General features: G+C 36.4%; 1 protein-coding gene and 1 non-coding gene across 2 annotated transcripts in view; both read right to left on the reverse strand.

Annotated features, from left to right (window-relative positions):
- Positions 1–18,159, reverse strand: part of TIMM23B (translocase of inner mitochondrial membrane 23 homolog B) — a 23,809-nt gene extending 5,650 nt beyond the window's left edge. Inside the window, exons 1-6 of the mRNA XM_031956265.1 lie at positions 17,809–18,159; positions 14,774–14,832; positions 13,490–13,583; positions 13,117–13,201; positions 11,497–11,555; positions 10,279–10,389 (exon numbers count right to left, since the gene is read on the reverse strand). Coding sequence (XP_031812125.1) covers positions 10,279–10,389; positions 11,497–11,555; positions 13,117–13,201; positions 13,490–13,583; positions 14,774–14,832; positions 17,809–17,920 — 520 coding nt within the window. The 5' untranslated portion in view covers positions 17,921–18,159. The remainder of the gene's footprint in view (positions 1–10,278; positions 10,390–11,496; positions 11,556–13,116; positions 13,202–13,489; positions 13,584–14,773; positions 14,833–17,808) is intronic.
- LOC111718671 lies at positions 11,993–12,201 on the reverse strand. Its single transcript, XR_002769191.1, has one exon. It is a non-coding gene; the product is annotated as a small nucleolar RNA SNORA74 (small nucleolar RNA).
- Positions 18,160–18,176: the final 17 nt, after the last annotated feature.

Here is an 18,176-nt window from a genome sequence, read left to right on the forward strand (position 1 = left end):
TGTCTCGTCTTTTATTAAAGGAGTTTTAATTTTCCCCTTTAAGCATAAGTTATTTTCTGGAAAGCTTGTTACTTTATGTAAGTGAATACAGTTAAGCTCAAACCAATAAAGCTATTTCTTTGGAAACAGAAAAGAAAAAAAAAAAGAAAATTTCACCTAAGAGGCTGGATTGTGTTATGAGATTTAATGTGCTATATACAAGGCAAACTATAGTCCTGGATACAAGTAGTAGAAAGCTCTTGCAAGCAGGCAAGTATCTGACCCCTGGATTTTAAAGAGGCAAGCTTTTCTGATTTCACTCCTTAGAGCTTATCACACTGGTACCAAACACATCTGCCTGAAAGCTTGATGAGAGAAGTGACAAGGCAGATACATAGATGCTGTTTCCCCCTCTCCTGTGTTACAATTCATAAAAATTTAAAGTGAGGAATAAGTCCTTCAAATAAACTTGGGCTTAAAAGCGTTGATTTCTCATTTTGTGCTCTCAAGATCTGTGGGAAATTAATAGCAACTCTTCCTCTGGAAATTGTTAAAATACCCCATGATGCACCTATGCAAATATGACAACTGTTTTCCAAGTGACATTTAGGTCTAACTACAAGTACAGTTGCCTCACTCATGGCAGGTCTCCAAAGATCAATCTCCTCCATTTACAGCCTGGACATTAACATATTATCCTCAGGGCCAACTCTAGAGGTAAGAGCAAATTTGATTTCAAAAATTAGTTCTTTGTCAGGAGTGGGGTATTTCAGAAGGTTTCCTTCTGCCTCTTTATAAGTCATGCATAGAGTAATCTATTTAAACAAATCACCTCTTATAAATTTCCATTTATGGGAGCACTCCTAATTCTTGCCCCTATAACAAAGTATGAATGTGCTCTAAATCTAGTTTTTATAAGGCAGGCTATTTCCCACAAAAATATACGGAAAATCTTAAATTAACGGCATCCATTTGGAATGTAAAGAATTCTGTTTTCCATGAAGCCACATCTATTAAGCTATCAGAACTTTAATCTCAAGTTTAAGGGCAAATTGCTCAGAATTGTTAAACGGGTATAATCCTACTCAAAGCCAGAGTGCATCCTGAATGACAGCAGCTGCCTCTTTAAAACCACATAATGAAACCCAACTTGGTATTTTGGATGTTGTAATACAATAGACTGTTACCCATAGTCATATGGCTACTAAGCAGCACTATGAAAGATGCAAATGAACATGATCATGTTTGCTAAGTCACTTATTTATTTATAGCTGTACTTAGTATGGGACTGTTGGAGATGTTATAAGTAGTTACATATATACAACTTACAACTATATAGACATGATGGGAGTGGCAATTTATGTCAGAGGAGAGTGTATGCATACTGGAAAAAACCATGGATTCCAGAGAGTGTATATTTACTCAATCATTCAAAATATAATATAATATAAAATATAATAATATTTTCCAAATTTACTCTGCTTATAAAGGACCTCACCCCAACAAAAATGTTTGTACTTTCTTCAACTTCAGAGCCCACCAATAACTGAAATAAGATTGGATTAGGATAAGGAAATGTGTGCTTGAGGCACAAATCTACCAATTACGACCTGTAACTTTAATAAAAACAATAGTAATAATAGCTAAAACACACACAGCACTTATGCTAGGCATTGTGCTAAGTGCTTTACGAGTATTATCTCATTTGATTCCTTACAATACTGGGAATTATTATCTTCATTTTTCACGTGAGGAAATTGAGGCAAACAGATGTTAAATAGTGTGCTCAGTTCCCACAACTGATCTGTCTTTCTGTTTGCAGGCCTGGTGCTCTATTTACCCTCTTCCCCTACCCTCAGCTGTCTCTTGTAACCTATTTTTTCCTCATTTGTAAACAGAAGTCAGACTAGATGATTTTCTGCCCTGATAGTTTATAAATTCTTAGAAGCATGAAAAATTATTTAAGCCACATTGAGATAAAATGACTCTGCATTTTAGAGAACTCACTAAGCTCTTATCAATTGAAAAACATGGTAATCCCATGTGCAAAAAAAAAAAAAAAAAAAAAAAAAAAAAAAAAGATTTTTGGAAATGCTAATAGAAATATCATTAAGAATAATTAATACCACAGTTTTATACCCTTTAATTGGCATACTTGAAGCTCTACCTTTAAGTCACATTTTATAGTATTAGAACTTTTAGGTCATAATTTTGTTATATTTTATATATGGGAATATAACCAGCATTTATGAAAGACATGTAAAAAGTAATGACCTTTTTTTTTTTTGGTTGAGGCAATTGGGATTAAGTGACTTGTCCAGAGTCACACAGCTAGGAAGTGTTAAGTGTCTGAAGACAAATTTGAACTCAGGTTCTCCTGAGTAATAACCTTTTTTTAAAAGTCAAGATGCTATGTTATAAAAATATATCTAATCTGAGACATTCTCTCAAAAGAGGAGAAATGACCTGTTAAGTACTGCTTTCATTGTTAAAGGAACAGTCGATTCCGAGTCATTGTCTATACTGTTCCTAATAAAATCCCCTTCTAAGACAGTTAATTTGAGACATTAAAAGAAAAACCATCTTATTCAACTTTGTGGGTATGAAATTTCCAAAAGGAAGATAAAGCAAACAGTAAAAGTGTAACAACTCTTAGGCAGAGAAGGAGGTAGTTAAACATTGGGAAAGAGATAAAAAGATAGAGAGATAGACAGAGATAAAAAGTTAACATTCCAGGAGGCTGTCCTGTTTCAGTGCAGCTTGGACCTTCCTGAGGTGTGACTTTTTGAATTTTTCCTCCACTCTAGGAGATTACTGTAATTCTTCTATGCCTTTATAGAACTTTTTACGAATTAATGAGGCCAACCTTTTTGTGACAAACATTTCTAAATGTAGCTAGGTTGGCTCTTGGGACAGAAGTCCATTCTAGGTTCAGCTACAGTGCTGTCTCCTCTGTGAAATCTTCTTTGATCCTTCCAGGTACTGCTCTTCTACTCCTCCTCAATTTTCTTTTACTATGCTGAGCTGTATACGTGTTGTAACTTCATTTCTTCTCCAACTAGAACACAGCTTCTTCAGAATAAAGACTTTACTTTATTTCTCTGTGTTATGCATACAGTAGGCATTAAATAAATGTCAATTTAAATTTTAATTTGTGTAATAATGAATATTATACTAAAGACCAGCTGTAGGAAAAATAAGTACTAATTATAAGTAATAATTCGTTTTCTCTTCATCTTATAGGACAGTCACAAGCAATCTAGATGCCCAAGCATGAAAAACAAGGCTTTGAAATCGAAGGAATTGGGCCTATTAGTGCTATTTCTATAGTCCTCAAAGAAAAATAATTATTAAGGGAGTTGGCAAAATGACTTCTAATTCTTCACATCAGAAAGAATAGAGTCTACTACCTTTCCAGTTTTCTAGTGATGAATTTTCTGTCCTCTTTATCTTGTAGCCTTCCTGAAGCATCTGATATTGCTGAATAGTCCCTTCTTTTATACTCCCATACCTGATTGCTCCCATTTTCTGATTCTTCCTCCTAATGAATTGTCATTGGTCTTCTCTTTCTACATAATCTCTCCCAAATGTTGATCCCTTTAATTCTTTTGTAGTAGATTCCAATCTCTAAATAGCCACATCTTGAACCCTCAAAGGTCATTTTAACTACAACTAGACATCGCTATCTGGCTGTCCAGCAGGCTCTTCCCACTCAACACTTAATTAAATTCATCCATTTCCCCTGGATTCCTGCTCTTCCCTCCTACCTTTCCTTTTTATCATCTTTTTCTCACTGATTCTTTAAACTGAGTCATCTAACTCATCCTTCTTCTTAACCTCAGAATCTACAAGTGCTGTCAGTTACATTTCTGAAATATTACATGTCCATTCCCAAAACCACAATAGTTCAAGAATTCACTGCCAACTACCTAGACTCTTACAAGTCTTCTAATTTCTCCTTCCCCCATCCTTTCCTTTCAAAATCCTTATCACCACAATCCATTCATTACTTTATCCCCTCTCTCTGCTAAGGCCAACCCCTCCACAGATAGGCAGTTGTTCCTATCTACCCTCTACCTTGCTCCCAGATTACAGCCTCAATCACTGTCTCTCAACTTCAATCTCTTTCAGGGAAAGTGTTCTTTAATGCTTTCAAATTTCTCCCTATTTCCAAAATGTGAGTGTATCCAACGTTCGGTTTCGTATCTCCTATCATTTCTCTCCTGATAACTGTATCAGTTCCCATGGGTTTAATTCTATCCCTGTCAAAAACTTCTAGATATATAATATGTCCAAAAATGATCTTATTACCTCTCACCCCTCCAAAATCTTACCTTTTTAAAATTTCCCTATTGCTACTGAAGGAATCACCATCTGTCTAGTTTCAGGCTAACAACCTGAGCATTATCTTTCATACCTTCTCCAATTAGACTGCAGGCTCCACCAGGACAGAGCTGTATTTTTGTCTGTCTTGTATTTCCAGTAATTTATAGTGCCCCCCAAATGGTAGTCCCTTAATGATTTTTGGCTGTTTATTAACTGACTTTCTGACTATTCGATCTTTTTCACTCACTTCACATAACTCACTTCACTCACTTGTCAAAAAACTTTGTTGCTTCTTTCACATCTCTTGCACCTTTTTTCTCTATTCATTCAGTTACTACTTTGTGCCCCCATCACCACCTGCTTAGATCATCTATCTGGTCTCCTGCTTCAAGTCTGTCCTCTGTCCTCTGTCTGTGCCAATTCTTAGTAGCCACCAAAGAGCTTTCCCTGAAGTATATTCTGTACTTAGGCCACTCCAATGGCTTCCTATTACCTAAGTAATTTCACTTGGACTCTACTGTGGCAAGACAATGCCTTCCTACCTTCCATACCTCCATAATGAACTCAATATCCTGTTGTCCACAGTAGCTCTTTAAAATCTTTTTATTCCTTCTTAAACCTTCATTGGCCGTCTCCCACCAAAGCTCCAGCAGATAACTTTGCCACTTACTTCATAGAAGCAGTACAAGAAACTCTTGGCCTTTTACCAAGAATTCCTTCTTCTTCCCTCTTCCTACCTACAGCACATAGCACTCAAGTGCCTTTCTGCATTATTTCCTCCTACCTTGTCTCATAAGTGACTTTATTCCATCCCATCTTCTCTAACAGATTGTCCCCTTTATCCCAGATCTCTTACATTAATCTTGCTACTTCCAAATAGACCCAAATCCCCATCATCCTCAAAAACAAAACAAAAAAAACCCTCACTGATCTGTCCACATCTCTCTTGCAGGTATCTACAATAGGTGCTTCTACTTCTTTTTTTTTTTTTTTTTTTAAACTTTCATTTTTAGGACTCGGGAGACTTCTTCTAACCTAAGATTCAACTGAAATTATTCACTCTAAAGTTACCAACAATTCCTTAACTGCAAAATGTAGTGTGTCTTCTCAATTCTCATCTTTTTGGACCTCTCTGTTGCCTATGGCATAGCTGAACACATTTTTCTTCCTGCTCTTCTTTCCCCTCCTATGTGCTTCTCAATCTCCTTTCTTGTATCTTTCAAATTATTGAATTGTGTATTTCCCCAAGATCTATTCTTGGCCCTTTTCTTTCAGCCAATCAATAAGCATTTGCTAGTTACTTACTTAGTTCTAGACACTTTGCTAAGCTCTGGGGATACAGTGAAAAAGTAAGAGAGCTACTGGTCTTAAGAAGCTTACACCATAATGGGGAAGATAACAATCCTGTACAAACAAGATACACACACAAAATCTTAAACTGGTGACAATCTCCATTAAGGAGGAATCAGAAAAAACTTCTTATAGAAGGTGGGATTTAGAGGGAGCTTGAAAAGAACCAGAAGGCAGAGAAGAGGGAAAGAAAAATGACTAGAATTGGGCTTATGTGAGAAAAAGCAAGGTCAGTGTCATTGATCAGTGAATCAATGAGCTGTGAGGTTAAGGTAGGAAGGGCCCAAGTTGTGAAGAACTTTTGAATGCCAAATAGAGGACTTTGTATTTGATCCTAGTGGTGACAGGGAGCCAGTCATTAAGTTTTATGAAATACAAAGGTGATATGGTCAGATCTATACTCAAGGAGGATCAATTTGACATTTGGTGAATAATGAGGTGAGTTTATTAGAGAGGTATAAAAGGATTGCCCTGCCACAGTAAGGGCCCAATTGAGATCATGTAACAAATTTGTAATGGATCCAGATGGCATGGTTTTATGACTTTTTCCTCCGGATTCATTCAGCAGCAAGGAGTGAAGACAGCAAATAGAGGGAGTATTTCAAGGTTAGGATTTGGCAGGGAAAAATCTTTTAACAAGATAATGGGGCAAGGAATTTAAAAAGGACAGCACAGTTAGAATGGTTCACCAAGGGATCAAGATGGGAAAAGAAAGGAGAATGGCTGGTACAGGGGTAATAGACCAGGAAAGAACGGAGGGGTTTAGGGAGTGAAGGTCACCATGAAAATGAAGAATGAAGTTTGGGGTTGTAACATAAAGGGAGAAGTAGAACTGACAACAGATTGTGATCAGAGAGGATTTCAAAATTCAAACATCTTGAACTAATTATTGCAGTGGTTCCCAGTGGTTGCCTCTTTCCCCCCCTAGGACTCAAATATAAGCTCTTGTTTTGCTCTTAAAGCATTCATAACACATTCATATAATCCTATTATTTTACCTACTGCTATTTTTTTTTTTTTAAACAAGATATTCTTCTGATTCTGTCATTTTTGCCAGTTAATCTACATACTTGGGATGCTCTCCCTCTCTTCTTTCCAAATCCTACCTTTGGCATGAAACCTTTCTCAGGACTTCTTATGCTGGATACCTTCCCTTTGCAACCATCTCCCATTTTGTCATGTTTGTAGGTAGAGGTTTGTGTGTGATTTTTCCCTTTTAGAAGGTGAGATCCTTGAGGATTAGGGCGGTTTTTGTTTTTTTTCTGTATTCTTGGCACAGTGTTTGGCACCTGCTAAGGTTAATAAGTGCTTTTTGACAGATTATTATCTTTTACAAGCTGGCCCATCTTATCTTTCTAGCCTCCTGCAACCAAACCAGCTTCTGCCTGGGCCATTCCTCATGTACTCTCTTCTCTCTGCCTCACAGGATTCCCCCCCCTCCCCAAATGAATCTTAATGACACTTCACACAGAAAGCAAGCCCGAACCCTAACATTTAACAACTCTGTATTTTGTCTCCTCATACTTATTTTTTATGTTCTAATTGTCTTCATTACCATTTCAACTTTTAATAAGAGAAAGCCCAGTTTTCTTCTTTATGGCTGTATTTCTAGGGCCCAGCATAGTGCTGGATACAAAGCCTAATAAATGCTTCTTGATCAACTCTTCTAAGACAGCCCACACACAACTTGAATCCAGTTCAAAGACACTTGGCTTCACTATGACCTTCAATCTTCCAGGTGAGTGATTGCAAACCTTGCAACATTTATCATTATTTGTATTATATTGGTTAGTCAGCATGTTACCACTATCCCTGACAGGTTTTTAAGGACAGAAGAAATCTTATCTTTATACCTCTTCTAGAGATATGCATTACATGGAGTAATTTTAAAATAATAAACTTTGATTATTAAAGTTCTTTCTTAAACACCTATATTTTATTATCTCTCACTAATCACACTAACCCCAGTGATTCACTCAATGTTATAGCTTTCAAGGAAAGAAGATATTAAACAAAAAGGCATTAACTACAATTAATCTTCATTTGGCTGATAATTAAAATTCCCATGTTAAATTAAATCTCAGCTACTTGTATTACATTCTGGCTTCTTGACCCAGGTCAGAGACCAAGCAAAATGGCAGATGGAGCTCCTTTCTTCTCTGGACTTGTTACAGGTGTTACAGGTCCCTCTTCTACATGGGACTTCTTTAGTGTGTCCATGGAAGAAGTATTGCTAACTCCTAAACTGTCTGTTTTGGCAGGCAGATCTCTATTAGACATCTCACTAAAATGTATGTCAGAAAAAATCCTCCCATACTAATCTATTTTGTAGTTTCAGGGTTGAAGATTGTTCCACAAACATTACTGACCCAAATTATCTGTGAATGCTATTGGTTCCATGCTGCTGTTCCAACACTCCCTACCTATAGTTTTAAGATTCACAGTTAGGGTCTGAAACCTGTGGTTGTATTACCTTTTATTTAGAATACCATGGCTTTTCATTTTCTTATGAAATCAGTCAAAATATTTATATGACCATTAAACATAATGCAATAAATGGTGAAAGAACAAGTAAAATTCATGCTAGCAATCAGAAGGGGGTTTGCTCCTTAAAGTACTATTATTCTACCAAAGCACACGTTTTTCATTATTTTATAGAAGTACTTCCTGACACCAGTGTTAGTAGATCATCATAATGCTGACAATTATCAGTAGATAAGGTTTAATAAGCAGAAAATTAAGCTTCTTGCTGTAACACTTTTATAGGGCCAAGTCTTCAATGGACTGCTAACAAAGAGCTGAGCAAAACTCTAAGTCAGAAATATCTTAAAAATCAGACTTGTGGTAACACATACATTTGTTAACCATAGGTATTCTCAAAAAGATCTATCCCTTTCTCTAAAACAAAATCCAATCCTAAAGAGTGACCTATGAATATTAATCAAGAAAGAAACACATATATGTATGTATATTCCCGAAAAACGTAGCAATTCTGAGTTGTCTAGGGCTGCAAGTTTTAAACTTTCTGTTACTCTAATTTTAAACTAAATATAAAGATTGCTCTTAGAGTTGGCATATTCTGAGTCCAGAAGCAACAATAAACATAATGGATCCCAAGATATGTTCAGGATAAGCACTTGCAATAGAATACATAACCTAATATATCAACATTTCAAACAAGGGAATAGGGAATTTTTATAAAAAAAACTGAATAAATCTCCAAGTTAAATCAACACACACTTTGCAATGTGATGATTTCAAAACAAGGATGAACATGGGGAAGGTAAGAAAATAAGCTGGAAAATTATTCAGGATTAAGGAAATACAAGAATAACAAGACATAATCTGTACAAATGTCATGCTATTCAACAGTATGACTATTTTCTTCAAGAAAAGAGCTGAAAAATGTTCAATACAATGAACACAAAATATATAAAATTTAACGGATAACATTCTGACAGGAAATCATTCCTTAATAGTATGGAGTCATTCTTGATCAAGCTCTTTGTACAGTTAGACCAAAGAGCAAACTTAATACAAAACTAGAGAAATAAAAATGAGGGAAAAAAAATGGCACACAAGTTAACATAATCCCAATCAAATTTATACAAGTTGGTGATGGGAAACAGATCAAGGAAAAAAAAACATATTAGAAACTACCTCAACGAAAAAGCGTTTGGTCTTCTTGCTAAGTTGAGAGCTATGAAACCCAGTGTCAAAACAGACTCAGACTTAAATAAACTAAGATAATCCTAAAGAATGAAGCCAGGAGGACAAACATGAAATGTGGGGAAGATCTATAAATTTTGAACTTTTAAAATAGGGGGCCAGTTCATTGTCCCTCAGACTGTTGGAGGGCCAGACTATAGTAAAAACAAAAACTTTGTTTTGTGGGTCTTTAAATAAAGAAACTTCATGGCCCTGAGTGAGGGGGATAATTGTCCTCAGCTGCTGCATCTGGCCCGAGGGCAGTAGTTTGAGGACCCCTGCTCTTGATTGTCAAGGTCAGAGGATCTAAAATATTCGTACTCTCATACTGAAGTCCTTATAGTGAGTAGAGGAAAATTGATGGAGTACACTGCCTTATTATTTATGGTCTATGACAATAATACACTTTTACAAAGCATTCACTATATGCCAGACCCTGTGCTAAGTGTTTGCCATGAACAAAATAGAGAAAAACTACTGTATGGGGAGGGGTTGTAATCAGGGATTTCACACTTTGGAAGTAACCTCCTTCTGTAGCCTGGCTTTTCCTTCTCTCCCCAATACACTTTTCTTTTGTGTGTTGTTCAGCTTGCCCAAATAGAATGGACACTCCCTGAGAGTTGGAACTGTCGTGACTTATTTCTAGAGGTTTGCAGCAGTGCTTGTACAAAGTAAGCCCTTGATGAGACTTAGAGGGAGCAGTAACTACATTGATGGAACATAGATTTAGCAAAGGATCCAAGAAACAGTGCGTGCCAATCACACAGGAATGAAAATCTCACATCCTCTTTTGTTTCATGAATAGCTTAAAGCTGGCAGTTTGACACAGTGACCATGTTTCCTGAAAATAGCAGCAATTTTACATCAAATACTCACATACTAAATGTCTATTTCAATCCTGAAACTAGCACCTACCTGTACATTTATACAACATTCCCGTCATGGTTCCAGCTGCTACTGTATTGATGTCATCTTCAGCACCTCGTGTCTTTTCTATGACAACACCAAATGCACTATAGAGGAGAGCTGGCAATGAAACAAAAATAAATGAAATATCAGCAAAGTTGTGGTTTTTTACAACTTTCAATGCTAAATGACAATTCATTTTTCTTAACTCTTTCTAAAAGATGATTCTGGAAACCGTTTCCCTGTTGGACTTGAAATATGTTTCTAAAATATTTTAAACTGTTTTTGTATTAGCTTGCTGGAACATTATAACCCTAAATATTTTCATTAATTTGTTAATAATAACTATAAATTTCATTATTCCTGTTTACTCTATGCTTACAGATATATATGCTCATTAGATGTTACCCCCCCCCCAAAAAAAAAGTTGAGGTTTTTATATGACTACTATGAGAGTACTCGTATAAGCACTAATGATTAATCACCACCATCATTCACTCTAAGTTACTTAAAAATGTCAAATTTTTATAGAACCTACTGCAAGGAAAGCACAGAGGGAAAGCCTGATTAATGTGTCACACCTCACAAAAGGACCCTGAACTCTTAACATAAAGAATCTTTCTGTGGTTTGATCTGACTTTGTTTATTAGTGTGGGATATGACTTTGGTTTTCCTTCTTTCTAAATTTCTGGGCATTTTCACTAGCCCTCCTTCATGCCTGGAACACTCTCTCCTAGACTGTGCCTGATGATTTTCCTGACTTCCTCAAGTCCCAACTAAAATCCCATTTTTAAAATTTTTAACAGGAAGCCTTTCCCAACCTCTCTTAATTCTAGTGCCTTCCTTCTCTTAATTATTTCCTATTTATACTTTATGTAGTCTCCTTGTTATATATCTGTTTATATACTGTTTCCTCTCGTAGACTGTGTGCTCTGTATACTGGGAACTGTCCTTTGCTTTTCTTTGTATTATCAGTGGCTAGAATATAGTGAGTATTTAATAAATGTTTATTGATATATCAATTTATTTTCTGCTTACACAGAGAAAGTGACAAAACTGATGTTTATTAAAACAAACAGTATACAAATGGGCAAATAAAGCAGAGCTGAAAGTGATATTTTTCAAAAATTTTAGTTGCACTATTGGACCAAAATCTAAGTCATTCCTAAAGTTCAAATGAGACTAAAATGATTTATTTTGTTCATACCATATAACACTTCTACTTACCCAGAGAGCCCAAAGTGTTAGCCCATAGTGCCCCTTGTCTGGTTACCATATTCAAAATCCTATTTGCAAAGAAAGAAAAAGTATGACTGTTTATGTTCACCATTTATTTTAGATACTTCAAGCATTAGGCCCAATAGAAACTTGAAATAGATCTGATTCTGATAATTTTCTTTTTAAAATTAATGTCTAAAATCACTTTTATCTATTTAGAGTCTCACATTGGCATTCACAGCAACTATGTCAAACATAAAGATTTCATTTTACTCAGGAAATGAAAAAAGTCACTACAAGAACTACAGACTCTTAGTTCTTGACCACATGCCACAAAAGAATGGAGTATATTTTAAAAATTGGCTTATGTAAACTGTTTGCTACCTATTATGACTATAAGAACTTAGCTTGAATTATTACTATTATTTTTTATGTTATAATGCAGGATCAAGACATGAATGGTCAACTTGAGACAAAAAAGTCACAACAGTTATATTATTCATAATTTGTTTGCTTCCGTGCTAACAATGAATAGTCAAAATGACTGCTCAGTACACTCTTGAGGAAGCACAGTTTCCTTCTGTTTATTCTGATACCAGAAATCACTAGAACAGTGAAAATAGGGACCAGATCAAGAGGACAGACTATTAATCTACCAGTAGTGTAACACTATCACAGGAATGGCAATGTCCTGGATAGCTGACTACCACTGGACCTCACAAGACTATCATATGACAGCAAAACAACACATTTATGATTATCACACATTCAACTAAAAGCCAGTTTGTTTCATAAATAGTAAAGTTTCTTAAGTGATAAAGCTTTTCTTTTTTTAGGCAAATAGTGTTTTATTCTTTCTAATTATGTCTAACAATAATTTTCAACATTCATTTATATAAGATTCTGAGTTCCAAATTTTCTTTTCTCTACCATCCCTCTTCTCCAAGACAGCAAGCAATCTATTATACATATGCAATCATGGAAAGATATTTCCACATTAGTCATGTTGTGAAAGAAAAAGCAGAACAAAAGGGAAATGCCACAATGGGGGGAAAAAAGGAAAAGAATATGTTTCTATTCAGATTCCATAGTTGCTAATCTACCATAATATACTATTTTGTTTTTAATATAACACAGTTCACATTAAAGTTTTAAAAGTACTTTCACATCTTTAATTTCGTTTTTGGTACTGGTTTCATATCATTTTTTGTTTGTAAAAACTATCAAACTAAAAAATCTATTTTGATGATGGAAAAGATTATCAAATAATTTCAAGTTGCCTTGTTTTAAGACCACCTTCATTCTGAATAGAACTGCTATAAATGATCTCCACCCACCTCAAACAAAGCAGAGTTTGTTAAATTAATATCTGAATAAAAAAGAAAAAGGTCATATTAGTTACATATTATGAAAGCAAAGATGGCTTTCAAGGAAATGACCTTCAGAAAGTTTCAGGGTCTTTACACAAATACTAACAAAACTAGGACATTTACCGCCCCCTGCTGGCTGAACTTATGCCAAGTATAAATGATTTTTTAAACCAACTTTACCAAAGTTTTCAGTAACCATAGAGAAAAACCTGAACAAAGTTGGTAGTATTTAGGTATTATGGCATCAAACAAGACTTACTGTACATTTCTTGGCTTGGACCAGGCCATCTTTCGTGTTTCCTTCAATCCCAGCCTCAAACCATTCACTGCTCCAAATGCAGCTCCTTAAGGGACCACAATATTAACAATTATTATATAAAGAATTCAGAGTTAATGCTACCATTTCAAAGTTTGTTTGAACAGTTTTTAAAAAATGACCTTTAACAATTATCTTTTACAGAAAATACAACTACTTTTAAAAATTACATTATGCTGTCAGAAGAAAAATACGCCCAATTTTCTTTATGAAAAAATACATATTTTATATATGTATAATATGTAAAATATAAACACCATGTTTTGCACATCTTCCTGCCCTTTTAAAATATAAAATAATCAAGATCTATATCTACCTGTTATACAGCATCCTCCAATGGTAAAAAATGCCAATTCAAACCTGCCCCGTGTTTTATTGGCTCCAGTGGGTAAAATAAATTCATCTGTGTCCTAAAAGGTAAAAATGAAAACAAATAATAAATAATCTTGCTTCTGGAGATAAGTCCTTTGTGACTTTCCAATAAGATTCTTCAAAGAAAATGAAATCTAATTACATCTAATTACAGAAATATCCCACTTGTTTGGAGGTTGGATTTCTGGTAACTTCAACAGCACGGGGGAATTCTCAATAAATGAAGAAAAATTCTCACTATGAAATTTAAGAAGTGACATAGCCTATTTATTGGTTTATTTTGCTCTATACTTGTTACAAGGAGGGTTCTATTGTGACATGGAATGCTAAAGAAATGGAAGCAATGCAAAAAGTTGCATTAATACATTTAGAACTGATAGAGGAAAGAGAGCAGAACCAAGAGATATATTTATACAGCAACAATGTTATAAAGAAAAATATCTTTGAAAGATTTAAGAACTCTGATGAAATGACCAGTCTTGACACCAGAGAACTATCAGTTGCCTTCTAAAGAAGGGGTTATAGATACAAAAGTGGACACATTTTTGGACATGACAAACATGGATTTCTTTTGTTTTGACTATACTTGTTGCAAAGACTGTGCCTTTCTTTCTTAATTTGGGAGGGCGAAGGGGAGAAAAGGAAGTTAGCAATAATGTTGCCATCCCTTCCTGAAAGAGTCATTGGAATATTTTTAAAAATGCAGAGAGCAGAAAGTTCAGAAATATAGATAAGCAGGACACCTCTGTAGTGACAGGAAAATTTATCACATATTTGAATATTCTGTTTTGTTTAATAAACTCAGTTTTTTGGTAAAATTCCAATAATTTTTTATTACAATTTTAAACTCATTTATAGACAAATGCCAGATAATGGAATCTGACAATTATGTTACTCCAGTTGTTTTATGAACAACTATTTCATAAGCCACTATGGAGTAGATATCCTAAGACCATATTATAGCATGACAGATTGAGATGGAAAAAGAGCTATAGATAAGGTTATCTCTTCCAAACCCTTTACTTTGCAGATGAATAAACTGAGGTCTCAAGATGTCAAGAAACTTGAGAAAAAGGCCACAAAAGTAGTAAATGTGCAGCCAGATGCACCCTCAGGTCCTTTAACTCCAGATCTTTCTGTCTTATGAAATGTTAGTTTTTTTTTTTTAATTACAATAAAATCAGGCAGAATTCTGGGATAATCACATTATGTTCAGACTCATTCTTACCTGTATAAGATATCTGGGATCCACATTTAAATACGGAGACAGAGGACTCATACCAGTAACTAGAAAGAAAACAGATATTTCATCACAACCAAAATCCTGGTACTATGCCATATTTAATGTTAAACAGAAGCATTTTATTCCATAAAATAAGCCAATTCTTGGAGGTGGGCTGAATTAATGAGTTATTCCTTTATTAAATTCAAAAAAGGTCAGATTTTAAATAGGTTTTATTTTAGCTCCAAGAGGATTTTTTTCTTAAAAAAAAAAAGTTTTGATACATTTTGTCTTTATATCAGTCATTTCTTGGGAATAATCTGCTAGCCTAAGCCATGCTTTGTCCAACCCACCCAAGAGTAATTATTATTATTATTTTTATTATAATAACTTTTTATTGACAGAACCCATGCCAGGGTAATTTTTTTACCACATTATCCCTTGCACTCACTTCTGTTCCAATTTTTCCCTTCTCTCCCTCCATCCCCTCCCCTAGATGGCAAGCAGTCCTATATATGTTGAATATGTCGCAGTATATCCTAGGTACAATATATGTGTGCAGAACCAAACAGTCCAAGAAAAATTATTAAGCATAAAAACTGATAGTAAGAAAACCTGATATAGTACATTCCATCTTTGAAGTCTCCTGCCTCTGTGCTGTGACTTAGCTGTAACATTTAATTATCTATTCGCTGGAACCAACACAAGTTTTTCAATTATTCAAAATTAAAATTCCTTGTAGCTATCTTTTTATTTACATGCTGGTAATCATCGTCTATTATAATCACCTCTTGGTTTTTCTCATTTTACTCAGAACCAGTTCAGGCCAAACTTCCAGTATTTTTCTCATTTTTTCATATTTTGAGTCCAGGTATTTGCTACTACAAAGAATGCTATTAAGAACAAGTTGTAATACATTAGACTCACATTTCTGTTTTTGATTGCCTTGAGATATACATTCAGTAATGGGAATGCTGGATTAAAGGAACAGAATAGTAACTTTTCAAAGTTCCACCATGAGCATATTAGTGTGCCTATCTTTGCCGAAAGTGCTCTCAACATTGATAATTCCAATTTTTAGTCATTTTTTTGATGGCTTGCAGAGTATGAGGTAACAACCTTATAATCATAATCAGTATTTCTTTTGTCATTAGTGATTTCGAGCAAGTTTCCTTTTAACCATTTATAATATGCAATTATTCCTTAGCGCTCAACTCTATAGAGAGATATTCTTAATCTGGGGTCTGTGAATAACTTTATTTCAATATAATTGATTTAGGTCTCACTGGACTGCTAGAGGTGTCCAGGACCAAAAAAGTTGGAAACTCTTGTCTTAGAGAATTGCCTTGGCTTTGAAAGATTGACTCTCCCAAAGTCAAAAGTTATCTCCAAATAAGCCTAGGTTTACGGGTAGTATTTGATACCATTTTTCCCCCACTCTAATTTCTTCCTTTATTTTTACATGGTCAGAATGATTAATTTTGTCTTTCATGATATTCTTTATCCCTTAATTGGTTCAAGAATTTTCCCCCAGATAGCTGTGAAATGTATTAAACTAGTACTTTAATTTTTAAATGACTTTAAAAAAAATCTTCAGGTCATATGTCCACCTTGAGTTTTATTGTGACAAATGGGGTAAACATTGGTTTAAACTTAATTGCTATTAAACTACCTTTGAGTTTTCCCAATACTTATTACCTAAAAAGATAGCTTTCCTGAAATGATTTGTATTCTTGGATTTGTTATCAAACACTGTAATAGTTTTACTAATGCTACGCTGCCTTCACTTATTTGTACTTCATATATATATCTATATCTATATATATCTTCTTTTATATTCTAGATCTTTTCTGTATAATAAAATGTTTTCTAGGAATTTAAATCATGATGTTAAATATGTAAATTAATTAGAGTAATTTTGTATTTTTTATAGAGATTTCTCAGGAAGGGAAATAATTCTAGGATAAAAATGGAGGAAAGGCAAATTGGATGAGAAATTATTAACCATACTAAAATAAATTCTTAGAATCATAAAAAGAAAAGGACACCAACCTCAAATTCACCTTTAGAGGAACCTGGATCTTGGTACACAGAATCTCAAGCTTAAGTCTCAACTCAATTTTCTTACCCATCAAGCCCACAACTGGAGACAGGATATTGCCATTCATAATCTTTAACTCCCAGGAAGAGCAGGGCTCAAAACAAACCCTAGTCAGAAATATTTTACCCCAGTTTCATCATCTCTAAAAGATTGGATTTCTGTTCCTTGCAGGAATTTGCTGAAAATACAAAGTATCTATTGTTGTGTATTTGAGTTTTGAATTATTGGGAAGAGAGACCTTATAACGTTGTGAAGACCCTCTCCCAGTCCACGTTCTGGTCAAGCGTCACCTACAGCTGACTAGCCTTCTGGGGAACAACGTGGAGGGCCCCAAGACTGAGAAGACAAATTCGGGACATTCTCGGGTAAGCCCTCCTCCGCAACCTTTCCTTCCGACTCCTACAGGCTCCAACGCCTCGACCACTCCCTCGGATACTGACTTTACACGCAGTTTGAGGTCCCTGTCAGGGTTTTTGTTGATGAAGAGAAAACTAGGCTCCTGGAGGGCGGGCCCTACTTAAGGGCTTCCAAAGCCTGGCACGTGCCAGGCGTCGGAATGGATCCCTGACGAGGGGCCTGCGCCGTTTCTGAGGACAAAGCCGGGGGGGGGGGGGGGGGGGGGGGGGGCTACTGGGATCACAGCATGAGCCCTTCACGTGTTTCCCAAGTTTTTCCCGTACTTTTCATTCAAACCCGAAGAGAGGGGGGCAAACGGGCTTTGCCCCCTCAGTCCCAAGCTCCGCTTGGTGAATGCCCCCAAACCTTGCCCTAAATTCCTTCTGGGGCGGGGCAGATGAAAACGGGAGTGAGGCACTCAGACACGCCCCCTCCCCCTTCCCGCCCGACTAAGGCAGTAGCCGAGAAAGCCTCCGGACCGGCTGCAGGATCAGCTGGGGGGCAGGAGAGGGAGCTCGGGCTGGGCCTTCGGACAGATACTCACGGGGGACTCCGGCCAGGTCTGCGTTCGAGTAGCTCATCCCGGCGCCGCTCCCGCCGAAAAACCCCGCTAGGCCTCCCGTGCTCCTGTTGCTGTTGCCTCCGCTGCCGTCCATGGCCCTGCTCCTTCCTTTTCGTCCGCTGCCCGAGGTCTCCGCTTCAGGCCGGGGCCCTTCCGGCGGCCGTTAGTCCGCGTTACCGCGCGGCCCCTGACCGCGATGCCTCACTCCTCCCCGGTCGCTGCTGGCAGCGCCGCCGGTGCCGGTACTACGCCCGCTCCTGCCGCCGCCGCCGCCGCCGCCTCCTTCACGCGGTGACCTTCCGGGGCGTCCAATGGTCGTCAAGTAGCTGACGTCCGCTTTGCGACTGTGC

This window comes from Sarcophilus harrisii, chromosome 2 (genome assembly GCF_902635505.1).
Source record: "Sarcophilus harrisii chromosome 2, mSarHar1.11, whole genome shotgun sequence".
NCBI classification, from domain to species: domain Eukaryota; kingdom Metazoa; phylum Chordata; class Mammalia; order Dasyuromorphia; family Dasyuridae; genus Sarcophilus; species Sarcophilus harrisii.